At 40.9% G+C, this 27679-nt stretch overlaps 1 protein-coding gene across 3 annotated transcripts in view; it reads left to right on the top strand.

Moving 5' to 3' along the window:
* The window catches only part of Cth (cystathionine gamma-lyase), a 40215-nt gene extending 14297 nt beyond the window's left edge, over positions 1-25918 (top strand). For all 3 annotated transcript variants that reach the window (XM_052730465.1, XM_052730467.1, XM_052730466.1), the window contains exons 5-12: positions 378-509; positions 4089-4146; positions 4875-4952; positions 6996-7148; positions 8206-8327; positions 10345-10397; positions 19996-20134; positions 25340-25918. In XM_052730465.1, coding sequence (XP_052586425.1) covers positions 378-509; positions 4089-4146; positions 4875-4952; positions 6996-7148; positions 8206-8327; positions 10345-10397; positions 19996-20134; positions 25340-25348 — 744 coding nt within the window. In that variant the 3' untranslated portion in view covers positions 25349-25918. The remainder of the gene's footprint in view (positions 1-377; positions 510-4088; positions 4147-4874; positions 4953-6995; positions 7149-8205; positions 8328-10344; positions 10398-19995; positions 20135-25339) is intronic.
* The last annotated feature ends 1761 nt before the right edge of the window (positions 25919-27679 follow it).

The raw sequence follows: 27679 nt of genomic DNA, 5'->3' as shown, positions 1-27679 counted from the left end.
TGCTAGGGATTGATCTCAGGCTTCATGCACACTAGGCAAGATCTTTACTGAGTTACTTCCCCAGAGTGAGGATATATTTTTATACAATCTGTATTATTTGTCTCCGAGAACAGAAGCTCCAGACACCATGGCTTTGTTCTGGAAGATAAATATTACCAACCATTTTGTGCAGATGAGGAACTTGAGGAAGATAGAAGGGAATTTACAGAGCAATGGCCAATCTTATAGGGAAAGTTCAGATTCAAACTTGACCATTGCACCTTCATTGTCTAAGCCTTTCCAGCATGGGAAGTAGAAGCCTTCTATGTTGTGGTATGTGAGATATTTGTGTATGTGTGATATGTTTTTACTTACTGTTGTTTGCTGAATTACTGTAGCTTGTTTGGATTGAAACACCCACAAACCCATCCTTGAAGTTGACTGACATCGAAGCCTGTGCACAAATCGTCCATAAGCATGGAGACATCATTTTGGTTGTAGATAACACTTTCATGTCTCCATATTTCCAGGTAAATGAAGGGAAGGGGTTTTGTTGTGATTAACAAACCACACAGTTATCTATAATTAGGAAAGGAAGAACTACTTTATAAAAAAATCATTATCAAACTCAAAATAGCTGAATATCAAAATATAACTATTATTGATTAGAAAAAGAATCAGATTTGGACCTTTTTTTTGCATTAGTTAATATCTCAAGACTGTGTTACTATCTCATTGGAGGTTTTGTTGGGAACAGTGGGCCACAAGATAGGAGTAAACACTTTGCCAGGCCATAATTGATGAGAATAGACACTATGGGAAATCTCAGAGAGTCTATGCCTCTGAGGGTCCTTTATAGCAGTTAAGAGAAGTTACTTGGCCTTCAAACGCAAACAATATTAGGTCCAGCCCGTATTGTTTGCTCCCAGGGTCCGCAGAAGAGTCTCCCAGCCAGCTGAGGATTCTAATCTGAGGAATATTCAATGAATTTAAGCACACTGAGTTCTTTAGTCCATTCACTTTATTCTTCTATGGCGATTCTTATCTACACAGTTTCTTTTCTGCTCTCTTACTTAGCTCCTCTCAGTCCCTCCTGCTCTCAGTCCCTTCTGCTCTCAGTCCCTTCTGCTGTTTTCTCATCATTCTACCTAGTTCTTTCCATCTCCATCCTCATCTTTGTTCTTTTCCATCAATTCTCCCAGTGCTCTCAGAGAACCAGTATATATACCCAGACAGTAATTCTTTGGTAAAGCCATGTGAGGCTTGAAGTTTTCATGGTCTCAGAGAGAGGCGATAAGGACCTACACATAAAGCAATTAATTGTCAGCTTCCAATTACAACCCAAAAGGGGAGTGACTAAAGGGGAGTACCCTGGTAGGGTCAACTAAAGGCTACAATCATTAGGGAATTTATGTGCTCAAACTATAATCTAGAAATGGCTAGATAGGGGGCTGGAGAGATGGCTCAGCGGTTAAGAGCTCTGACTGCTCTTCTAGAGGTCTTGAGTTCAATTCCCAGCAACCACATGGTGGCTCACAACCTTCTGTAATGAGATCTGGCATCCTCTTCTGGCCTGCAGGCAAACATGCTGTATATATAATAGATAAATAAATCTTTAAAAAAAAAAAAAAAGAAAGAAATGGCTAGATAGAATGTTAGGGGTCAATAGGTCACAAGAAAGTAAACTGTCTTTGGCGGCGCCACTTTTCCTGCTCATCCCGGCTGCAACTGCTTTTTGATAGGGAGGGGGATATATGCTAGGTAGCTAAGCAACCCATGTCAGAGCATGTAGTATTTGGTTAGTAAAAGCACTTTCACTCAGAGTAATTGCTGAGGAGAAAATCTAGGAATAGCACCTGGCTGAGGAGGAATAAAAACTTAATTTGCACAAGAAAGAAGCTTGGCACCTATTGCCTGCCTGGCCTGGAGGCAATCTCCTTGGGTCAGTGGGAAGTAACTGCCTTAACTCAGTATCTAGCAAATGGCTAAAACATCATCCCAGGAATGGGAGCAGTAAATCTCTTAAATTAGGGTCTTGTGTAAATAACCTGGGGTGAAGGTAAGGGGTTGAGGATTTAATTGTTCGTGGTTCTTTTTTCTATCTGTGGGTGAGATAAGCTAATGTTTATTTCTCTGCATTTATCTTTGGAAAAAAGTATCTTTGCTGAAATACCTTTGTCCGGAGAATGCCCCTAGCCAGACATATATTAATGAAAAATAAATGCAGCTGTGGACAGTTGTCCAATTACCTAAATGTATTGGGAAAGTTGTGCCCAAGATTGAGATGCAATCGTGAGATTACATGTTCTCATAACATGGAGATGCACGGTAAATGGGGAGAATCATATCTGTTATGGCACAAGAAGTTTACAACAAGAACCAGCCAGTTCATTCAAAAGGCAGTAATTCCATAACGCCTTTTGTGATGGTTTCCTCTAACAGAACCCTTAGTTCTGATAGGTTGACCTTCTGAACACTGCTGTATACTCTCATGGACTTTCACTACCAGCAGCTCTCAATAACCTTCCTTGCCTCTTTGATCATTTGGGGGAAGTCCTATCTGAATAGATAAGAGAATGTTAGGTAGTAAATTTGTAACAATGACCCTTCCTTGGCCATGTCAGGTGAGGCACCAGGAGCCTTTAGGAGTTCAGATCTAGAGGTTTCTTTTTACACATTTGGGTCCTGAGGGCTTAAAGCTGGTGGTTAGAGACCGGGCTTTTGCTTTTTATTTTAGCCCTTCTGGTCTCCACATAGGCCTGTGATTTTAGACTACCACCCAGGCAGCACTTCCTGATCTCTTAGGTTATGTAGAGCATGTGAAGACATAGCTTATTAGGTGGTTGTATCTCTGATGTGTTCCATATTTTGACTGAGTGTTGGTTATCAGTCCATGTTAAATAAGGAATTTCTACTTCATCTGTTTTATGTTATGACTTAGAATTCTTAGCATGTTTGGCTGCTGTAGCATGGTACTGTAACCTGGGTGAATTCAGAACAGGACTTTGCTTCTTATAGATCTAAGGCCCACAAGTCCAACATTGAGGTATCTTGGAGGGCCAAGTCTATGTTCTCATGGGAGAAGAATCCAGGCAGCTCTCTGGAACTCTAATGCCGCTCTGATCCTATCACAACGGGTCTGTCATCAGGAGCTCATCACCTCCCAGAGTCCTGACTCTTAATGCCGTGGCCTGGTCATTAAGCTTCAGCATGTGAAATGGGGGACACAGACATTCCACCCACAGCCATGGGTGTTTTAAGTCAGTTTGAGCTACCTAGAGGGACTTTATGTGAAGAAAACAAAACCTATGAAAACCTTAAAACAAAACCTTAAAGATGTAAGGTTGATTAATTGGCAGCAATATTAGAGCAGGAGGATAATCTCAACAAATTTCCTTTTGAAAACTGTTTTTATTCGTACCTGTGTCTGTGCTGTAGAGTGGAGGTGGAGGTCAAAGGACAACTTTGCAGATTTGGTTCTCTCCTTCAATCTTTAGGTTCCAGGGATTGGACTCAGGTCATGCTGAGCCTTGTCTCCTGCCTCAGCAGATTTCTTTGTGATTTTATACCTGTCAAAACTAGTATAATAAAAGAGTGATTAGGAGTCATGAACTCAGCAAATCAAGTGTTAACAATCACCTTGTACCTCATAAGGTTTTAATGACTAAAAATCTGAGCAAAGTACTTTGTGCTGACTTGGCACAAAAATTGCTAGATTCTTCCATATCATAAACTTCTCCGTGTATTTAACGACTCATAAAATGGACATATCTCTACTGCAGACAGTAAACTCAGAGCCATAACTACTGTAAAGAAAGGCATAGGGAGGTCTGGCCTGGGCCTGCCTTTTGTTTCGATGCAACTTGCACCTTCAGAGTCTGAGCCCAGTCTATTTTTGGTTTGTTCGTTTTTGTTTTCTTTTGGATGCTTCTTTGGTAGAAGAAAATGTAGGGACAAACTCAAGATCTTAGAAAAACTGAAAATGTGTGGATTCTCACACAGCAAGGTAGAGAAGGATTCAACTGGGATCTGAGGCAACAGATGCAAGTGGATGTGCATTTCACATGGTTTCTCATTTGAAGTAAACATGTCTGTTTTTTTTCTTTCAGCGACCTTTGGCTCTGGGTGCTGATATTTGTATGTGTTCTGCCACAAAATACATGAATGGTAAGATAAACATAGCCTGAATCTTTCTTAGTTTTTTCTTCAGGTTTTTGGTTTTTTTTGAGACAGGGTTTCTCTGTGTAACAGCCAAGGCTGTCCTGAAACTCACTCTATAGACCAGGCTGGCCTCAGACTCACAGAGATACACCTGCCTCTGCCTGCCGAGTGCTGGGATTAAAGGCATGTGCCACCACCGCCTAGCTCATAGCCTGAATCTTAAACCCTCTTCTCCATAGGTAGGTGACAGTGGCAAGGGCCTGGCATTTTGGACCCTTATGCTATTGTGTAGGATTTATTTGTGGTTTGTGTTGAAAAGTAAAATAAAAGAAGAGCTTTGATTTTACTGTAGTTGAGGCTAGTCTGGAACTCACTATTTGCCAAGGCTAGCCTTGAACTTCTGATCTCCCTGTGTCTCAGGCACTGGGGTATACATCACCACACTCAGAATCTCATGTCTCATGAACAAAACTGCGTTCATGGCTCATAGGGTTTGCTGTAAGGAGTATGCTTTCGTTTTGCTGGCAGCTTGGAGACACTGGCTGTTTATATGATTTTCACTTTACTGCGTTAGATATAGTCACTGCTATAAAACTGGATAAAGTTCACATAAACGATCAAAGATAAGGCTTTGCCCTTAGGCCTTTTTCAAAAGAAAAATCACAGTTTGGAAATTATTAAATGGAGAATAAACAGGAAATGTTGTTGATGGTGGTGTTTTTGTTTTGTTTTAGGCCACAGTGATGTTATCATGGGATTAGTGTCTGTTAATTCTGATGACCTTAATAATCGGCTTCGTTTCCTGCAAAATTGTAAGTGGTCAAAAGCCTGGGTTTCTTTATGTATGTGGTGTGTGTATGTGCGGTCCAGAAGCGGACAATCTCCACCTTAGTCCTTTGAGACAGGGTCACTACTCAAACCTATAGCTAAGTACCAGTGATCCCCCTGTCTCTATCCAGCACCATACTGGGGTTACAGGTGCACACAGCCATGCCCAGATTCCTGCTTGGTTGCTGGGATCCTAACTCAGGCCCTTATTCGTGTACAGCAAGCATTCTGTGTACTAGCCCATCTCTCCACCCCTCTAAGCCTGGATTCTTGTTATGCCACCAGAGTCTACATTTGATATTTGTACTAGAGAGAGAGAGAAGGAAAAAAGGTCATAAAAACATAGTTACACCCAGCACTTGATAAGCAGATAGGCAAGAAGATCTCTGAGAGTTCAAGTCCAGCCTGGTCTACATAGTGAGGTTCAAGTCAGTCAGGGCTACAAAGTGAGACCCTGTCTCAGATAAATAAACAAACAAACAAATAGAGTTATAGCATAACTAGTTTTTATGACTTCATGACATCATTTAAGGAGTGACTTTTGTTATTTGCTTAACAAAATTGTTAAAATGAAGTGAGTTTTTAAGACTCAGTGGATTGTTTTAAACACTGAAATTTTGGCTTTCATGTACATAAGCACCTGGAATGGTGATTAAGTTTGAGTAATACTGAAGACCTAAACATGCACCTTTCTGTACATTAAATACCGTTCCTGGTAGGTTGTTCAGTTTGCCTCAAGTATAGGTGATCACTGCACTCTGATAGATAAGAGACAGACATGATTAAAAATTAAATACTCTTCTAGAAATCACTATTAAAGTAATAAAGGGGTTGAGGAGGGGAGTTGACTGACTGCTTGATAAATAAGTAGGAATGAGTTGGCTCAGCCTCTAAGACCTGGAGCTGCTCTTGCAGAGAACTCTTGCAGAGTTCCCAGCACCCATATGTCAGGGTTCACAATCACTTGTAACTATAGCTCCCAGGATCTGACTTGCTCTTCTGGCCTCTGCAGTCACTGCACTCAGATGCACAAATACACACACACACACACATATGTACAGCATATATATATGTGTGTGTATATATATATATATACACACACATATATATATGTATATATAATTTAAAATAAAAATAAAATCTTTAAAAACATAAATAAGGTATGTGTTTGTTAGCTCATTGTGTAGCAACAAACATGACCACACTGTAGATTTTCTCTGTGGTGTATTTCAGAGATGTGAAAGCCCACACTATGTGACATGTCATGTCACTGAATCATAAAAGACTGTCTCCTCATAGATGAAAGCCTCATTTTGGTTTCCTAGTCATTAGATATCCATTTCTCTGATTTAAAGCACATTTCTCTAAGTGCATCTTTGTTTTCATTTCATGCTTCCTGTTCAACATAGCAATTTCTTCCTAAAACACAAACATTGAGCTTCATATTTAGATTTTTCTGAGTCACTATATTGAAAAAGAAGAACCAGAGGACTCCTTGGGCCCTGTGGTGTCTTCAAGCTAACCCTGTAGATGTAATTCTGAATGGTTTTATTAAATAAGAAACACAGAGACAAATGCAGAGTTAAAAGCCCAGAGATCAGAGCAGTAGCCAAAAGCTGAGACCACCTTCTTACCAGCCGATGCCGCTGCTGTCCTTCCCCTGAGAAAGAGACCTACTTCCTATGTGTCTGTCTTTTTATTGAGTTTCTGTTCTGCCTTCTCATTGGTTGTAAACCCAACCACATGACCTCCTCAGTCACTGCCTGTCTATACAGACCTCCAGGTCTCTATGATTGGTATTGAGATTAAAGGCGTGTGTCTCCAAGCTGGCTATGTCCTTGAACACACAAACTCTGCCTGCCATGTGATCGGGATTAAGGGCATGTGCTACCACTGCCAGACTTCTGCTAAATGGCTTGCTCTTAGCTCTGACCCCCAGGCAACTTTATTTATTAACATACAAATAAAGTCACATTTCAGCACAAATAAAATATCACCATATAATCCAATATTTGTTCTCTTTCCAGCAATTGGAGCGGTTCCTTCCCCTTTTGATTGCTACCTCTGCTGCCGAGGCCTGAAGACTCTACAGGTCCGGATGGAGAAACACTTCAAGAGTGGGATGGCAGTGGCCCGTTTCTTGGAATCGAATCCCCGGGTAGAAAAGGTTATTTATCCTGGTATGTCAACCTGAGTTATAAGCAGCTCTGTCTAGATTGAGACTTTATATGGGTCATTCTTTGTGAGTTTCTGTTTTCATATAATTTTACATTTGTTTATTGGTTATTGCCACTTTGTATCAGGCTCTGGAATGACATGGTGGAGAGTGGATAGACAAGATGCTGGCCTGAAGGCAGTGGATGTCAGGTGCTAAGAACAGCCTCACATGCTAGATGCTTCTGTGGTTTTTAACTCTGAGGCTTGCGTATACTTCAATTACAGGATAATTCTTGGTTGACTGGCTGATGACCCTGCCAGTCATTAGTTCAACACTATAAATGACATAAGCTTGTCCCACTGAGCCTTAATGTACCAGAATCCCCCTGGTTCTTTTCAGTTCACTGCCCTTTTTTGGTGGATTAGCAGACACATTGTCACCCCTTGAGTTTATGCTACCAGTGACCAGTTAAACTGTCCATGAGCTTGTGAAACCTTGTTCTTAGATCCTGTGGCTATGGGATCATGAGTGTAGGGTAGTTAAGATTTGTCTTCAAGGAAATTGGATAAGTCAGAGTAGAAATGTATGAGCTCAGACCTCTACTTGTCATTTGGTAAACACTGTTTGCTGGGGTACATTTTGGATACAGGGAGAGAGAAGGGCTCTGATTTATGCCCCAAGAAGTGGGTGGCACTTGTTAAACGCTCATGGTTGAGTATTTCCAGAGGCATCCAACAACTGTTGGGCCTGGATTTTCTCTGGGAATATGAATCCAATATTAATAAAATAAGTGGATTTGCTCATGGAAATAGTCTTGTTCCTAAAATATATTAATTAAGGAATTCCAGAAGGATGAAATTAACAAGGGAATCCAGACATGCAAAGGTCCTGAATGAAAGAGCACTTGCTGATGGAGTCAAGAAAGGAGACGTGGCCAGGGCATGGGAAGATACAGAAGAGATGTCTGTAAGCCTGTTGTCAGGCTTACTTGAAGCTGACTTTGGGGACAGTGGACTTGTTCCCTTGAAGTTGTATGTGTGGCTTTAGAAAGAGACTTCTTTTGTGCTTTGTGTTTGCAGGGCTACCCTCTCACCCTCAGCATGAGCTGGCCAAGCGCCAGTGCACAGGCTGCCCGGGGATGGTCAGTTTCTACATCAAGGGTGCTCTGCGGCACGCCGAGGCTTTCCTCAAGAATCTAAAGGTGAGCTCAAAACTCTTCTGAGACTTCCTTATAGTGGCTCATACTCACTCCCAAGCTTTGTGCTTTCAGGCCACTCCCATAAGACAGAGCAAAGTTCTCCTGGCTCAAATTTAATAAGATCAGAAGGAGAGTATTAACTTCAGACATTTAGTAAAATCAAGTTAGGCAGTTCTAGCTATCTGGGACACCGAAGCAGGAGGATCACATGATCCTATAAATTTGAGATGAAGCTAGGCAACACAGTAAGAATCTGCCTCAAAAAAAGGAGTAAATTTTGTGTCACTGTAATATAATCTTAGTCCTTACTGCTGCTATAATACCCAAGACTAGATATACTGGCCTGTTTTTCATTACTATCACAAAATGCAGAGACAGGCTACTTTATAAATAAAGGTTTACTCCACTGACTGTTCAAGACCAAAAGCATAAGGTCAGAGTCAAGTGGCCCCTTCCTTGTGCTGAGGGCCTAGTGTCAGATGGCATCATGTGGAGGAGTAAGAGCAGTCATCAGTCAGGAAGGCCAATGGCAGTTGGGGGCAGGCTTATTCTGATGGCAGTCGGCAGTATCTTGGTTAGTTCTCTCCTCAATGGCCTCAAAGCCTCCCATCAACCCCCACTTCTTAAAAACATGTCGCACTGAGAACCTTGACTCCAGCCCATGAACTTTGGTAGGACCCACCTCACCCAAACCAGGCAAGTCACTCAGTGTGTAGTTCTGGTGGCTGAAGGGATCAAGCCGCCTGCCAGCATCCATGTGGCAGAAGTAGAAAGGGCATGTGGGAGCAAGAAGACAGGAGCAAGAGTGTACAGGATTTTTAGACACTACCCATCCAATGAACATGAATCAGGGTGGCACCCTTGATAGTTATCCTCTGAGAGACTGTACTCTGCAGGACCTGCCCCTTGTTCACATCACACAGGGAACCTCGGGACAGACCATGTGCAAACCAAAGCAACTATTGGACTAAGAAGTTTCCCCTTCTCCATAGGCAGTGAAAGGAGGTGTTAATTTAAGAGGTGCTGCATAGCTGGATGGATGGCCCACGCCCTTAATCCCAGCCCTCAGGAGGCAGAGGCAGGCTGATCTCTGTGAGTTCAAGGCCAGCCTTGTCTCCAAAGGGAGTCCCAAGACAACCAGTACTAGTAAACAGAGAAACCCTGTCTTGAAAAAAAAAAAGTGTCACATATTGACTAGTGTAGATAATGGTAGACATTTATAGGTATTTATTTAAAGAGAAACAACAGAGGCAGGTCTAAAAGTAAACTGTTTGGTTTTAGAGCTCACGTAAATAATATTTAAGTATGATATTATGTATTTATTGTTACTGTTGCTTTGCTTTTAAGACAGGGCCTTACTCATTCTATAGTCTAGAACCCTAGTCCTTGCTATGTAGACCAAGCTGGCCTTGAACTTGCAGCGACCCTTCTGTCTTTCCCTCTGGGTGGTACCATAAGGTGGTACCATCTGTCTTAAGCATAATATTTAATACTTGCAGGCTGTTTAGTCATCATCCAAACCATGGTGATGTAGGAAACTGACTTTGTTCAGTTTATTGTTGATTGATTGATTTACTGATTGATTCACTGATTGACTGATAACTGATTTTGCAGTTCTGGGGATGAGACTCAGGGTCTTGTACATGCCAGGCAAGCTCTCTACCACTGAGCTACAACCCTAAAACCTTTGTATAGTTCACTGAGGTAAGGTCTCACGATGTTGCTCAGGCTGGCATCAGACTCACAGAAATCTTCCTGCCTCTTGTCTTCTGAGTGCTAGGATGACAGTTCTGGGCTACTGATCCCAGCAACTTTTCGTGTTTTAAAGGTCTGAAGGCAGTACATCTAATTGCCTTACATTATTTTGACTTTTTCTTAGTATCTTGCTTGATTCTTGGTTTATTCATAGTTACTATCACTCTTCATCCCTCCTGAGCCAGAGAAATTTCATCAAAAACATTTATTTTCAGAATTTAGCACTATGTTATCGGGCAATCTAAATTCCTGTTTTCTTTGCTAGGTGTTTACTCTGGCTGAGAGTCTGGGAGGATATGAGAGTCTAGCCGAGCTCCCGTAAGTGTGATCTTTTTTCTCTTGGTTATTACTACATCTCACTTATCTAATCTTTATTTTTAATAGTTGATTATCTTGATTTCTTTGCATTGTGTCTCATGTTGAGCTGCTGCATCTGTCTCGAGTACTTCTCTCATCTATTGACATAAAAACCGTAACTCGGGCTGGAGAGATGGCTCAGAGGTTAAGAGCACCGGCTGTTCTTCTAGAGGTCCTGAGTTCAATTCCCAGCAACCACATGGTGGCTCACAACCATCAATAACGAGATCTGGTGCCCTCTTCTGGCCTGCAGGCATACACGCAGGCAGAACATTGTATACATAATAAATAAATAATTAAAAAAAAAAAACCAAAAAAAACCGTAGCTCTCATCTTAAAGGGATTAAGAACCTGGACCCAGGAATACAGACTGAGTTAACCCAAATTCCATGTTCCAATGTGGAAGTAGTTTCACAAGGTTTTTATAGTTTTACAGAACAAAGAAAGTCATAAGGCATGTTTAAAATACATTGGTGGGTACATCAGAAAGTCGGGCACAACAAGATGGTGAGAGCATCAGAGTCAGGCACAAGACTGTGAAAGCTGTGTTATAGTCCAAAGATGCTGTTGATAACATCCGTAGTTCTTGGATTAGTGGAAGCTAGTGTTTTGCTAATAGCTTCTAAGAGGTTTTTATTATCACATGATGTTAGTTCAGATACAGAGTAGGACAAGGAATGGCTGTTCCAAAAGGCTGACACTAGCCCAAGATAAATTAATTAGCCTCTGAACCTAAAAAAGTTCCAATCTCTCCACAGTACTGAAATTCCAGTCCACCAGTCTCTGCAGGGGCCCCTTAAGCAGATCAAGCTATACAACTGTCTCGCTTGTGCAGAGGACCTAGTCCAGTCCCATGGAGGCTCCACAGCTGTTAGTCTAAAGTTCATGAGTTCCCACTAGCTTGGTTCAGTTGTCTCTGTATTTCCTCATTGTGATGCCCCTTATTCATAGACACCCTCTTCCTTCTCTTCAACTGGACTTCTGGAGCTCGGTCTGGTGCTTGGCTGTGGTTCTCTGCATCTGTTTCCATCAGTTACTGGATGAAGGCTCTATGATGACAGTTAGGGTATTCACCAATCTAATTACCTGGGTAGGCCAACTCAGGCACCCTCTCCACTATTGCTAGTAGTCTAAGCTGGAGTCATCCTTGTGGATTCCTGGGAATTTCCCTACCACCAGGTTTCTCCCTATCCCCATGATGTCTCCCTCCATCATGGTATCTCTCTCATTACTCTCCCACTCTATCCATGTTCCAGCTTGACCATCCCATTCCCTTATGTTCTCATTCCCCATCCCCTCACCCTCTAATCCCTCCCTCACCTCCAGTTTACTCAGAAGATTTCATCTATTTCCCTTTCCCAGGGTGATCCATGTGTCCCTCTTAGGGTCCTTCTTGTTACCTATCTTCTCTGGAGCTTGAGTTGTAGTCTGGTTAGCTAAGGATAAAGTATCCACTTATGAGTGAGTACATGCCATGTTTGTCCATTTGAGTCTGGGTTACCTCACCCAGGATGATATTTTCTAGTTCCGTCCATTTGCCTGCAAATTCATGATGTCATTGTTTCTTACAACTGAGTAATACTCCATTGTGTATATGTACCACATTTTCTTTATCCATTCTTCAGTTAAGGGGCATCTAGGTCATTTCCAGGTTCTGGCTATTACGAATAATGCTGCTATGAACATAGTTAAACAAGTGTCCTTGTGGTATGATTGAGCATTCCTTGGGTATATGCCCAAGAGTGGAATCATTGTGTCTTGAGTTAGATTGATTCCCAGTTTTCTGAGATACTGCCATACTGATTTCCAAAGTGACTGTACAAGTTTGCACTCCCACCAACAGTGAGGAGTGTTCCCCTTGTTCCACATCCTCTCCAACATAAGCTGTCTTCAGTGTTTTTGATCTTAGCCATTCTGACAGGTGTAAGATGGTATCTCAGAGTTGTTTTGATTTGCATTTCCCTGATGACTAAGGATGTTGAGCAATTCTTTAAATGTCTTTTGACCATTTGAGATTCTTCTGTTGATAATTCTCTGTTTAGCTCTGTGGCACATTTTTTAATTGAATTGTTTGGTTTTTTGATGTCTAGTTTCTTGAGTTCTTTATGTAATTTGGAGATCAGCCCTCTGTCATATGTGGGGTTGGTGAAGCTCTTTTCCCATTCTTTAGGCTGCCTTTTTGTCTTATTTACTCTGTCCTTTGCCTTACAGAAGCTCCTCAGTTTCAGGAGGTCCCATTTATTAACTGTTGCTCTCAGTGTCTGTGCTCCTTCCTGGTGTTATATTTAAGAAGGGTCTCCTGTGCCAATGCATTCAAGACTACTTCCTGTTTGGTTCAGTGTAACTGGATTTATGTTGATGTCCTTGATGCACTTGGGCTTGAGTTTTGTGCATGCTAATAGATATGGATCCATTTGCAATCTTCTGCATGTTGACATCTAGTTATGCCAGCACCACTAGTTGGAGATTCTTTCTTTTTTGCATTGTACAGTCTTGGAGAAGCAGGGAATTTTGAAGAACTGTCCTGCTTTGTCTTGGCAAAGTTTGGCAGTCACTTTTTTTTTGTCTTCTGTTGGTCCAGTTTGGACAATATACTGTCAAGCAGTCAAGGTAAGGCAGTTTCTTTGCCCAAATGGCTAGCTTTTGCCATAAAGAAAGCAAACTCCACATGAAGGTTCTTCAGTGCCCATCATCTTCTTTTGAAATAAATTGATTCTGTCAGGGGCAGACTTGTCTCACTGTCATGAAAAGCCCTAGGTTATTAAACATAGTAAATGCCATATGCTGTAGTTCTTTGAAGTGTTCAAAGACTATCTATCTATCTATCTATCTATCTATCTATCTATCTATCTGTCTGTCTATCTATATAAATATATCTGTGTATGACCTTGAAAACATACCTAACATGATTATAAGTTTGATTATTATAGGTAACTACTATTAATCTGTATTTCTAAATTGCACATTACATTTTTAAATGAGTTGCATAAGTACAATACCCTAAACAAGAGTATAACAAAAGTAACTTTAAATTTGTATTAATAAGCCAAAATCCACACCAATGTAAAATATTTAAGACTAGTAGTTGCTTTTTTTAGTTTAAAAGTAGATCAATAATCCACCCCTTTATCCTGTCATTTCTATATCCCCCTTTTTCTTTTTAGAATAAGATCCCTGAATCTAATCTCCTTCGTTCAGTTTTTTCCTGACCATTATCAATAACAACTTATAACCAACCCCCCCCCTTAAATGATAATAAACATCCATAACCCATCTTTTGGAATGTGGACATAATTCTGTAGACTACTTCCTGTTGTTTGTGGGTACTAGTATCTTTGGGGGAACCTTGAGAACATCATGATAATTGTTAGGTCTTGGCTGGAGTAGTCTGTGGGCCTGGACCATCTCATCCAGCAGCCTTGAAGCTGTTTTGGATGCAGAATTCTGAGGAGACTGTAACAGAGACATTCTGAAGCCGGTTGGTGGTGGCGCATGCCTTTAATCTCAGTAGGGAGGCAGAAGCAAGCGGATCTCTGTGAGTTCGAGGCCAGCCTGGGCTACAGAGTGAGTTCCAGGAAAGGCGCAAAGCTGCACAGAGAAACCTTGTCTCAAAAAACAAAAACAAAAACAAAACAAAACAAAACAAAAGAGGCATTCTGAGATGCTGGACCGGGGCCATCCATTTTCATTGGTGTTTGGTCCCCTTGTTCTGAAAATACATACTTTTAAAGGTAACATACATTACAAGTATTGAATATATGGTGTGTACAAGTCAGTTAAAGATGATTTTTTTGTTTTATATTTGATTTTGGGGTTTTTTTGGGGGGGGGTTTCGAGACAGGGTTTCTCTGTGTAGCTTTGTGCCTTTTTCCTGGAACTCACTTGGTAGCCCAGGCTGGCCTCGAACTCACAGAGATCCGCCTGGCTCTACCTCCCGAGTGCTGGGATTAAAGGCGTGTGCCACCACTGCCCGGCGTTGTTTTATATTTGAGCAGATAAAATATACGTTTTGTGTTTTGTTTTTTTTTTTTAGGTTTATTTCTTTATGTCTGTAGTCAGAATTTTCAGGTGGTCTTTTCTAGTCAAACTGCTCCATACCAACCTGGAACAAATCCACAGCCTCTCATCTCCTGTGGAAATAAAAGCATAGCCTCTTCCCCGAAGTAAGATATCTTTGACTTCCATTTTGAAGTCAAGATGTTTTAAAAATATATAGATTGGTATAATCCAGTGTGTCTTAGGAGCCATTGTTCCCTCATTAGTAGTCAGACAATCTAAAAAAAAACATAATAACAAACAGAATCTAGACTCCCTTCTTTATGTGGCTTATTATATTTTATATTACTTTATTCCCTTTTTAAGGGATTTACTATTTTTAAACTATTTTTTTAATCTGTGACTGTTTATAACCTTTGTCTTTCTCTCCCAAGCCTATGTATATTTTTAAACACACTGTAACCTGTCTAGAGGTTTTTTGGTCTGGATTTGTCTTTACTGCTTATCTGTAATCTTTTCTGTCTGAATGAGCAAAACTTAAACCTACCATGCAGCTTAGTTCATGGCGTGAAGCCCACAGGCAGTGGCTGGGAGACATGTCTCTGTACCACAGCTGGCATGAGAGACATGAGACTAGGAAACCACATTTGGCTCCGTTTTTGTGCGTTTAGAAACTTTTTTAAGCTTTCTTAGGTCTTATGTGGATATAGGTGCCAGATGTTTGGTGGTATTTGTAGGTGGAAGTTTCTGTCCTGCAAGCTGCTCCCAAGTAACCACACAGAGGCTTAATATTAATTATAAATGCTCAGCCAATAGCTCAAGCTTGTTACTAGCTAACTCTTGTTTTTTGAGTTCTCTGTGTAGTTTTGGTGCCTGTCCTGGATCTCGCTCTGTAGACCAGGCTGGCCTTGAACTCACAGAGATCCACCTGGCTCTGCCTCCCGAGTGCTAGGATTAAAGGCGTGCACCACCGCCACCCAGCTATTAGCTAACTCTTTACATTTTCAATTAGCCCATATTTTTATCTATGCATTGCCAATGTGATTTGGTACTTTTTTTCAGCACAGCATGTTTATTTCGTTTCTTCTCCATCTCACTGAAACGCCTCAGACTCTGCTTTTCTTCCCATTTTCCTAAGTCTGGTTCTCCAACATAACCTCATCCTGTCCAACTATTGGCCAGTCAGCTCCTCTATTAAACCAATCACAGCAACATATATCCACACAGTGTAAAGGAATATTCCACAGTCTGGAGCTAGGTGACCATTTATTATAGCTGTTACTAAAGGAATATGGCATCACTACTTCTTCTTTTTGTTCACCTGTTATCAGTAAACATGACTTTGGGGGTTTTTTGGTTTGTTTTTACTTTTTTGAGGCAGGACAAACAGCTCAATTTGTTCTAAAACTTGTTCTGCAGCCTGGGATGACATTATATTACTGACTGTTTTATATCTAGCTCCAAATGCTTGGCTTTTAGGTGCACACCACCACATTCAGCTGTAGAGAGATATTTTTGTACACATTCAGAAATGATGTGTCTTGGGAGGACTATATTAAAGATTCAAAGTCCTGTGTGTAGGCATACTTCCCATTTACAGTTGTAGAGAGAGTCCGATTCACAAAGTTTAAGGAAATATATCTAAGTCAACTTTGAAGCAGGTCAGATGGCATGTTTCTTCCCCAGTCCTTCAGGAAGATGCCTGAGAGAGGGTCTGTGAGCGCAACAGGGCACACTCATGTGCAATCAATTTGCTTCTCAAAGGAGGAAATGTTTATTGCTTTAAGGCTTTCTCCTTAAAAATGGATGTTTCCTGATTTATTAGGGGTTGAGTTTAATGTTGCTCAGCTCTCAGACTAGATAAGTATATTTAGGTCAGGACTTGTCTGTTTGGTCAACCTTCATTTTGGGCCTCCCAACACTCTTGTGATTGGAGCAATATAGAGGAGAGGAAATAGAGTCTGTATACTGGGTTAGCCTCCCACCCAGATACCGTATGTTAACTCTTTATCCTCGGAAAACACTTTGTACCTGTCTCAGTCAGGGTTTCTATTCCTATGATGAAACACCATGACCAAAAGCAAGTTGGGGAGGAAAGGGTTTATTTGGCTTTTACTTCCACATCATTACTCATCATTGAAGGAAGTCAGGACAGGAACTCAAATAGGGCAGGAACCTGGAGGCAGGAGCTGATGCAGAGGCCATGGAGAGAAGCTCCTTACTGGCTTGCTCCTCATGGTTTGCTCAGCCTGCTTTCTTATAGAACCCAGTACCACCAGATCAGGGATGGTACCACTCACAATGGGCTGGACTCTCCCTGATCAAACACTAATTAAGAAAATGCCTTACAGCTGAATCTTATAGAGGCATTTTTTTTCAATTGAGATTCCCTCTTTTCAGATGACTCTAGCTTATGTCAAGTTGGCACAAAACTAGCCAGGATATTACCCTTTTTAAATCTCAGTTTAGAGAGTGTGGGGGAAATGCCTGAGTTAATGTCCTGGCTCATATTACAGTATTAAAAAATGTCTTTTGCTATGGACTACTTTATGCATCTGTTGCATTTTTAAATACTTGCTCTTCCCTTATTTCCTCCTTATCTCCCTCCTTCCTCCCTCCTTTTTTATTTTGATTTTCTGTTTTTGTCTCATGAATTGGAACTAAGTCCATGAAGACTTACCTTTCTGAACTCTCACAGTCCATACTTTTCTAGTATTCCCTAATTAAAAATAACTTTATGTACTTTAACTGATGCTTATGAAATACTTTTAAGATAGAAGTTACGTGAAATTCCTACTCATTAAAAAGTAATGGCTGCAGGCATCAAAGCACTGCTAATCCCTAGCACACCTCATTTCCATATAATCACTAATATTCCTCTAATAGTAGAATCATTTACTTTTCTGAAAATGGGTTTAAAATCATGGGTTTACCATTATGATCAGTAGAGTCTTTCATATTTAGAAAAGAAGGTGTGTGTGTCCACCCTTCTTACTCATGGTATTTTATTTGAAAACAAAAAATACTGTGCTGATTACCAGTGTTTTTACAACCTTTCTAAAACCTGTGAAATTCTGGAATGTTCCTGCCGCTGGAGAACATTTTTCAGTGTCTTCATTTTAGGAACCTGATAACCCACTCCAGGATGGGCAGCCAGTGTTCTAGAAAAGGCTGCCCAACAGCTTATGAATGCTCAGTGTCTTAAGGCTTCAGATTTTAATCATTTTCCCCCTTAGACGTTGATAAAATTATTAATTTTAGGATAAGAAAATGATTACTTTTAACTCTTCTCTCTCTCTCTCTCTCTCTCTCTCTCTCTCTCTCTCTCTCTCTCTCTCTCTCTCTCTCTCCCTTCCTCCCTCCTTGCCACTATCTTTACAAAGTAAACTGTATGTAAAAAAATTTTCATATTATGTATCTGGTTTCTCTTTAGACAACATAAATCTTTCAAATATTGAAAAAAATTAATAGCTTCACACCAAGCAGTAGGTGGCCAACAGAGAATGAACTCAGCAGCATCTTTGGAGGTTCCTTGTTTCATACCATTATGTCAAGGCTTTTCCGTTCATTTTTTTTTTAAATCTTTTTTGTTTACGTTTATTTTATTTACATATTTTCTCTCTCTTTATGCTACAGATTCTTTGTGTATATATTATAGCTACCAGTTTAGTGTTTTTATGGGGATCCTGAGTGTGCAAATGAGTGGGTCTCTGTTTCTTGTGCTTTTGTCCTTATGTCTCATGATTACTTGCTCAGGGGTGGCACCTCCTAATTAATGATTGATGCGGGTGGGCCCAGCCCACGCATTAATTAAGAAAATTCCCCACAGGCTTGCATCCAGGCCAGTCTTTTTTTTTTTTTTTTTTTTTTTTTTGGTTTTTCGAGACAGGGTTTCTCTGTGTAGCTTTGCGCCTTTCCTGGAACTCACTTGGTAGTCCAGGCTGGCCTCCCAAGTGCTGGGATTAAAGGCCTGCGCCACCACCGCCCGGCTATAGGCCAGTCTTATGGAGGCATTTTCTCAACTATGGTTTCCTCTTCTCAGATGACTCTAGCTTATATTCAAACAAAAACCACCTGGACACTTCCTTAGAGGGCCAGCAAGATGGCTCAGCAGATAAAGGCACTTGCTGCATAAGCCTGGCAACCTGAGTCCAATCCCCGTAACATGAATTGCTAAGTGGTCTTTTTTTATAAAAAAAAAAAAAACAAAACAACAAACTCTGAGCCTGATATTGGGGTGAATGCTGAACGATCAGAGAGACAAAGGAACAAGCCACCTGTTACCTCTAGGACTCCTCAGCCTGAAAAGCTTTTCTCAGCTGAAAGATTTTAGTTTCTGTCTCCTCTTGCCTTATATACCTTTCTTCCCTACCCTCATTTCCTATTTCAACTTTCCTAGTGCTGGGATTAAAAATGTGTGACTCTCAAGTATTGGGATTAAAGGTGTGTGCCACCACTGCCTGGCTCTGTTTCTCTCCTAGACTGAGTCAATCTCATGTAGTCCAGAGTGGCTTTGAACTCACAGAGATCCACATAGATCTCCTGAGTGCTAGGATTAAAAGTATGTGCCACCACTGCCTGGGTTCTATGTTTAATCTAGTGGCTTGTTCTGTTCTCTGATCTTCAGGCAAATTTATTAGGGTACACAATATATCACCACAAATCCCAGAACCCACGTAAAGGTTGAAGGACCAAACGGACTGCACAAATTTGTCCTCTGACCTCTACACACATCCTGTGCCCCTCCTACCAATCATGTACACATATATAAAAATAAAAATAAAAAAACCTTCCTTAGAGCAACAAAAGATACTGTTTATGTACTATACAGCTCAAGTGCTTTTTTTCGTGGGTCTGAGGGTTGTTGGTTCAATTGCAGAGCACAGGGAAATAAGCGAACTGGCAGCAGAACACACCCTGGATCTAGGTATCACAGCCTCCCCTGTGTGGTTCTCAGTCTATTCAGACCCTCCCTTGAGCTTCCATAACCATCTTGCCAGGACTTCTTGGGTAGGTTTGTCTGCTTTTCTCCAGTGCCTCCTTCATCCTCTAATGTAAGGAGAACACCTCGTTTCTTCCTGTAGTGCATGATGCGGTGGAAGCCTGACTTTGCACCTCTTGAGAATGATCAGCTTCTAGTTTGGAAAAATTTTTCAGTCCTTTCTTGCATGTGTTCTGCACTAGAATTTCTGTTGCCTGCTGCTGGCTGGGGTTGCCTTTCCTGGATCTTCCTCAGAAGGATGTTTCTTTTAAAGAGCAGTATAGGAGCAATTTGATCTCAGCTAAAGTCTCATTCAGACAGGTGGTCCAGTCCACAGGTGACTGGTTTCTCCCCTACCAGGGTACCAAACTGCTGTCCTTAACCCATTTTTATGGCATGTGAGTAATAAAATCATGACAAAAGGAGATAAGTTTGATAATTGCTTATTTTCTGTTTGCCTTTGAAAAATTATAAAAGTTTAAAAATAGGAGCAGAAAGAGACCTGAAGATAACTGCCAACATTTTAGCTAGAAATATACCTGGCACAATCCAATGATAACATTTCTTCACATTTACTTCCAGAGCAATCATGACCCATGCATCTGTGCCTGAGAAGGACAGAGCTACCCTTGGGATCAGTGACACACTGATCCGACTCTCTGTGGGCCTAGAGGATGAAAAGGACCTTCTTGAAGACCTGGATCAAGCTTTGAAGGCAGCGGTGAGTTTTGTGTGTGTGCATGCATGTGTATGCATACATGTATGCATATGTCCTCTTTTTTTCTTTTATTGAAAATAGAATCTTCATATAATATATTCTGGTTAGTTTCCCCTCCCTCTGCACCTTCCAGTTTCTCCCTACCTCCCCTCCTATCCAGAGCCATACCCTTTCTGTCTCTTGTTAGAAAACAAATGGAAAAAAATCTAAGGAATAATAATAAAAAAAAATAAAAAGAAACAAATCGGAATGTGACAAAACAGCCAAACAAATAAAGAGCTGAAGGAAAGGCACAAGAAATGCATATAGACACAGAAACAATGTATGTTTGCATACATAGAATAAGACCGCCAAACTGGAAGCCATAATATATACACAAAGGACCTGTAAAGTCCAAAAAAAAAAAAAAAAGGGAGTGGTTTTTTTTCCCCAATGAGACTCACTTGGAGAAAACTAATTTTTTATTAGCAAATGACTATCAAGTGGAGCTAGCTTCTGGGTTTAGGGATAGAGGCGTGTGTCCACTTTTTTCAGCTCTAGGACCTCATTTGGTGCAGACCCACGCAGGTGCTGTACATGTTGCCACAGTCTCTGTGAGTTCATATGTGTGCCAGCCTTGTTGTGTCTAAAAGGCCTTGATTCCTTGCTGTCCTCCATCCCCTCCAGCTCTTACACTTTCTGCCTGCTTTTCCACAGTTTCACTGAGCTCTAAGGGGAGAGTTGATGGAGGACATCCATTTTAGGGCTGAGTGTCCCAAGGTCTGTCACTCTGCATATTTCTGCCTGTGGATTTCTGTATTTGTTCCTATCTGCTGCAGGAGGTAGCTTCTCTGATGGCTAAGCAAGACATTGGTCTATGAGTAAAGCAGAATGTTACTAGGAGTCATTTTATTGCTACGTTCGTTTATCAGAACAGTAGTAATTGGTTTCCCCCTAGGTCCCTACCCTATTTAATCTCAGGTTATTGGCCACCCAAGCAGCACTGGGCATGGGTTCCATCTCATGGAGTGGATAGGTTAACTGATGATTAACTCAAATCATATATCGGTTGGTTATTCCTACAAATAACTGTACAAATAATTGTACTGCTATTGCACCCGCATATCTTGTAGGCAGGTCACTCTTATAGATCGAAGGGCTTGTAGCTGGGTTGGTGTTTACCTTTCTCCTTTGGTAGCATGCAGAGAACCTTCCAGTACTATGAGTACTAATCTGGAGGGGTGAAATCTCTAGGTAGGCACCAGCTCCACTTCTCTATGTTCAGTAAGTTGTCTAAGTGTTGTCTTCAGTAATAGGACCTTATTGTCAGTTTGTGGAGATCTACCAGTAGCCGTGGCAATAGCCTGGGTTGTTTGGTGGTTCCGTGGGATCCTTTTGGCCCTAAAGAACTCAATTAGATGCAACCCATTCCCGATACTGGAAGTTTCATTTGATGACGAGACATGTCCAGTTGGGGCTCTGTCTCCCTGTTGTTTGGTGATTTATTTAGATCACCCTCACATATGTATGTGTAATAGGAAGCGTCTACTGTGTTGTTTCTATGCATCCCCTCAAATGCCCTTAGTTTTAGCTGTCCCTCCCCATAGTCCCTTCCTTGCCCCTCTCTTCCTTCCCTCTCCCTATCTGATCCTTCCATTGTGGCCCCCACCCACCCACCCATCCAAAGCTGTCTATCCTAGGAAGATTTGTCCTTCCTCTAGTGCCTTACACTCTGTCTAACCTCTGTGGTTATGCAGTTTGTAGCTTGCTTGTCAATGACTTAACAGTAAAAATCCACATATAAGTGAATACATACCGTATCTGGGTCTAAGTTACCTTACTCAGTATGATTTTTTTTCTAGTTCCATACCTTTGCCTGTGAATTTCATGATTTCATTTTTTTTTGTAATGGCTGAGTAATACTCTATAGTGTAAATGTACCATTTTCTTTATATCCATTGTTCTTTTGAGGGATATCTGGGTTGTTTCCAGTTTCTGGCTATTATGAATAGAGCAGTAATGAACATGGTTGAGCAAGTGTCCTTTAGGTATATGTCCAAGAGTGGTATAACTGGATCTTGATGACATTTGATTCTCATCTTCCTGAGGAACCACTACACTGTGATGGCATTGTGTTCCCCATAATATTGTGCACCCTAATAAACCTATCTGGGGTCAGAGAACAGAAAAGCCACTAGATACTTAGGATAGGCAGTGGTAGCACATGCCTTTAATCCTAGCATTCCAGAGGCAGAAATCTATCTGTTCAAGGATACAGCCAAGCATGGTGACTCACGCCTTTAATCCCAGAAAACGAGCCTTTAATCCCAGGGAGTGATGGCAGATAGCAGAAAGGTATATAAGGCGTGAAGACCAGGAACTAGAAGCATTTGGCTGGTTAAGCTTTTAGGTTTTGAGCAGCACAGTTCATCTGAGAGCCATTTGGATATGAGGACAGAGGCTTCCAGTCTGAGGAAACAAGATCAGCTGAGAAGTTGGCCAGGTGAGGTTAGCTGTGACTTGTTCTGTCTTTCTGATCTTCCAGTTCACCTCAATACCTGGCTCAGGTTTGATTTTATTAATAAGAACTTTTAAGATTCATGCTACACTACACTGCTTTCCATAGTGGCTGTACAAGTTTGCACTCCCACTAGCAATGAATGAGTATTCCCCCATTACACATCCTCACCAGCATGAGCTGTCATTCATTTTATTGATATTGACTATCACTACCTGTGGGGCAACCTCTAGCAGCATAGGGCTCAAAGGGAAATCCACAGAGTCTGAGTGTACTAGACTTCCTTATCTGAGGAGGGTTAAGAGAAAAAACATACTGTCTCTTGATGGTTTCCTTTTTTATTCTCTATTCTTTTGTGTTCTTTTCATTGTTGGTTGAAGAAAGAAGGCACTCCAAGATGAAATTTTAAGGCCCATGTGACAGAAGGAAGGTCTACCCTCTTCTGATGGACTGAACCCTGTACAGCCATACAGAGGCATATTTAATGATTGTTACACAAAGTATTTCCTCATACCAAGATCCCTAATCTAAATTTACATGTCTTACTGAAGGAGAGCATCACATGCCTCCATGACTCTAGTCCTTTATTATGTATTGTGTGCAATACACAATAATACAAGAGCCTCAGGTTTGCCTGAGTCATCTTGTGAGCAAAGTCATGGGATGGCTGCACAGCCCCTTCAGCAAAACAATAACTGTCTTCCACAAGGATTCTTCAAGGTCAAGGTACTTCTAAAAAACAACTGTTAATTCTAATATCTCCCCCTACAGTGATTCTGCTAAATTCCTGCAGAGTACAGGTGAAGACATGTTTGTTTGGTTTTTGTTTATCTCTCTTACATGATTGAAAACAAATTCTTCCCAATATCCCATATACATTTACATCTAAGTAACTGGTTACAGATTAACAGAACATGAGCAAACAAAGTATTTTTTTCATAGCCAACTCTTTTGTTGGCAGGCTGCAAGTTGTGGTTACAAAGAAAGAATCAATCATTTTACTATTTATCCTGAAAGTTAATATTATAAGGAATCTTAAAGGAATCACAAATCTTAACTTCCATACATAAAGAACAATCAGTCAGCTGTATTCTAGATCCTTAGGATGCATTCCATTCATCAATAGTTCTTTATATCAGGAGATTGAGGGCAGGAATGGGTACAAGCAATTAATCATTACTTTTGATCATCAACCAACCCTAGCAAGAAAATACATCAGCCAGTAACAGTTGGGCTGCTCTGTACTTTTCATGCTAGTTTTGTGTCCTTGTGAACTTTAGATTGTTTTCTGCGATTTTTCATCTTAAGGCTGTTATCAGAACATCTGATCTAACCTGAAGTATTATAAGGCTTTGTTTCAGCCAATGATGCACACCAAAACCTGTGACTGTGTCTTTCAAAAAAAAGACTGAATTTGAGCCAGCCTGGCTACTGAGACTCAATTGTTTCTCTTAATCATTAGCTTGAGCTACGATCTATGCAGCTCCTAAGTGAAACTCACAGGCCCTAGCTGTGTAACATTTCCTTGTAGTTATTTTTATTCATCAAAACTCTGTATAAGCTAACATTATTATTATCAATTAGATGGTACAGCTTAGGGAGGAAGTCATCTTTATAATAATCCAGAGGTAAAAATACCCAGTAGAATGGGATACTTCCATGAGATAAACACACTACATTACAGGCAGTGGGGATCTCCCCACACCCATTCACACCATGCCAGATGCCAGAGAAAGAGCAGCAGCAAACATGTGTAGACACAGCAGAAGCAAAAGACATTCCGGGGTCTGTGGTCTCGGGGACCTTGCCTAATGGAGAGTAACCAGTCAGGGGATCGCCTCCTGGTGGGCTGACTCCTTGAACTTCAATTGCCACCTACTGCTCCTCTGACATGGCCATGCTGAATGGTGTAGGATGAACTCTCAAAGTAGTTTTGATTTCCATTTCCCTGATGATTAAGGATGCCGAACATTTCTTTTTTTCCTTTTCTTTCTTTCTTTTTCTTTTCCCTTTTTTTTCTTTTTGGTTTTTCAAAACAGGGTTTCTCTGTATAACTCTGGCTGTCCTGGAACTTGCTCTGTAGACCAGGTTGGCCTCAAATTCAGAGAGCCACCCTCCTCTGCCTCCCGAGTGCTGGAATTATTAAAGGCATGTGCCACCAGCACCTGGCTGAGCATTTCTGTTAAGTGCTTCTCTGCTAGCATGTGTCTAATCTTGAGGGTGGGTGTGATCATATTTATATGGTGTTGCTAGAGATTCGATCTGTGAACTTGTCAAGTCCTTGAGTTACAAGTGACCAACCTATTGGCCACTCAGTCTAGAGTTGACTTATCAGCTGGTCTTTACCCCTCTAAGAAAGAAAAGCCCCCAAGCCACCCAACATCTCCTAGCACAGTATCAGCCTCGCTGAGGACATTTGATGATTCAGACTTCTGGGCTACCTTTGGTATCATCTCCAGCATCTTGGGTTCTCACAGTATTGGGCATCTGACTCACAACTCCTTCCTCCATCCACCACAAACCCAGTCTAGAGCCACCCCAGTTCCAATCTGACCATCACCAAAATTAAAGAAAAGTGTCCTCACTGTCACCTCTAAAGGTGTCACTTTCATACAGCTGACATGGGTGAATAAGCAGGAAACTCAGGAAGAGCTCTCAGAGTAGGAGTGTGGAGGTCACTGACATTCTTTTCCTGTGCATTATTGATACAGCACCCTTGAAGTTTGAGTTGAAGCTGGCATTCCAGTGCTGCCGTCAGAAGCTGCATCCAAGGGGTCAGATCTTCTAAATAACTGGACAGACCATTAAGGAGCATTTGCAGAATTTCCCAGAGAACATTTTAAGGCACCTAATGACTTTTACAGCTATAACCTTCTGGGGGTCTTCCCTGTTAAGGATTGTCTTCTGTTTGTCTTCCCCTAACTGACAGGTTGGTTCTGTTAGTATCATTTTGGTAATTTTGCTATATTTGTATCCAAGGAAGTGAGAATTGTACTGTTTGGGGGATTATGTTGTTGGACTTTTCTTTTTTCTGTAGCCTAAGATGTATTTTAATCATGTTTACAGTGTCATAATTTAGTATTGATGTTTTATGAAGTTAAATTATTAAATGATCTTAAGTCAACCGTGATTTTTTCCATTTTGCTGAAAATTATTGAAAGTGATGTTTTTTATTTAATTACCACAAGTCAAAAATCAAATATTTGAAATGCCTACTGTGAAGTTCTAGTGACTAAAGGTTGTCCTTGATATTTGTTATTTTTCTTAAATAAATCTAATTATCAAATGCACCCTTCCCAGATACTGCTTTGCTATTTTTGGGTTCTTTTTAATTCCCAGTGGCTGCTCTAGAGGTCTCAAACTTTATTGATTTTTATAAATGTAATTGACTAATTTTATCCTTAAAGTTTAATATTTGCAAATTAGGTACAAATTATAAACTCAGTGCTTTTTATACTTTTCATATTATTATCTTAAATAGTAAAGCTTTTGAGGTAAGGAAGTTGTATTTAAAACCAGAATATTTTGGGTATTTCTCCCTCAACAAGAGTTCTTTCTAATTTTTCCTTAGTAAATCTACATGCATTCTATAAAACAAAACAAAACAAACCACAATTTTTCATAGTTAGGCACATTATCATGAGCAAATGATCATGAACAGCTGTGAGTCCAATAATTAGAATTTTAAAACTGTTTTGGCCAAAAGCTTTTTGTCTTATCAGGCATATTACAACTTGCTGTAGATCAGGTGTGTGCAACACATCGGGTAGCTCTCACTGGAAGCAGGCTTTCTTTGTGAGTCGGTAGCCAGCATACTTGGCCAAGTCCTGAGCATTAGTGGCTGAGTGATAACTAAGCTCTTCACCTTCTGGATGATTTCTGAGAAAGCAGTCTGACTTCCTACATGTCCACTAACAGGATGGCTTCCTGCATTGTAGAATGCAGGTAATGAGATTGATTTCCTGGCAGATTGGCTCAACTTCTCCCATTTATGTAGGGTCCAGCCATTGTATGTTCAGTGTCTTAGAACTTCTGGGAGAATTAAATGACTAGTATTGTGATTGTTAGGAGTTGCACAGACTAAGAGGTGTGTGTGTGTGTGTGTGTGTGTGTGTGTGTGTGTGTGTGTGTGTGTGTATTTCCTCTGCCCGTGTGTCTTTGTGGTTCATATGATCACAGAGCTTGAGTCTCAAGTCTGAAGGACATTCCATCAAACTGGAAGCAGGAAGAATTTAGGTGTTGAGGAATTGAGGCAAAATCATTTTTCTTTAAGGAAACCTATCTTTTGTCGAAAAGTCTACCAGTTGGGGAAGGCCTTCGTTGCATGCAGGGATTAATATCCTTTATGTTAACAGCAGCATCTAGCCTGGTGTTGACCAAACAACTGAGAACCACAGTCAACACTGAAGTAACCATCACAGTCATGCTGTAGATGCTGTTCCTCAGTCTGAGAAGGGACTGCTACCTTTCTTAGAGACAAATTTTATCTGCAGCTTTGGGTTACCTGAAACCATGCCTCCCCCAGTAGCAGCTCACACTGAAGTAATGGTTCTATTTTTAAACTCTCCCCACCCTCCCTCTTAGTAAGTACATGTGGCTGTGGAGGGAATGGTCTGCTAAGCTCAGACTTCCAGGGTGCTTTTTCACTGAGCTGTTTCATACAGCATGCTGTACAGGGCACCCTTCAGACCTGAAGTGCTCTCCCTGCACTGTTGAAATCCCACACATGAAGCTGAGAGCAAGCCACAGCCTGTCTTGAATGGGCACTCCAAGGTTCCTGTGTTCTCACTCAGGTGTTTGAGGAAACATCCTGGGAGAGACTGAGGACTTCCTATATCCAGTATGCTCATGCAAGTGAACCTGATCTCTTCCTCCTGTTTATTCCTGGGAGAAACAACTCTTGCTTCTCGGTGCCCTTGAGTATTTGTACATTTAAAAAAAAAAGTTTCCAGTGACTTCTATTATAGGCAAAATATATAAATTGCTCCATTGTTTTGGAATTTTAAGTCAAAATGTGTTCTGAGATGTGAGGATTACATGAGGCATAAACA

The sequence above is a fragment of the Peromyscus californicus genome, unplaced genomic scaffold (genome assembly GCF_007827085.1).
Source record: "Peromyscus californicus insignis strain IS unplaced genomic scaffold, ASM782708v3 Scaffold_9__1_contigs__length_137607984, whole genome shotgun sequence".
Classification (NCBI taxonomy): Eukaryota; Metazoa; Chordata; class Mammalia; order Rodentia; family Cricetidae; genus Peromyscus; species Peromyscus californicus.
Note: the sequence above shows the minus strand (reverse complement) of the source record. Positions and strands in the feature narration are given on the sequence as shown.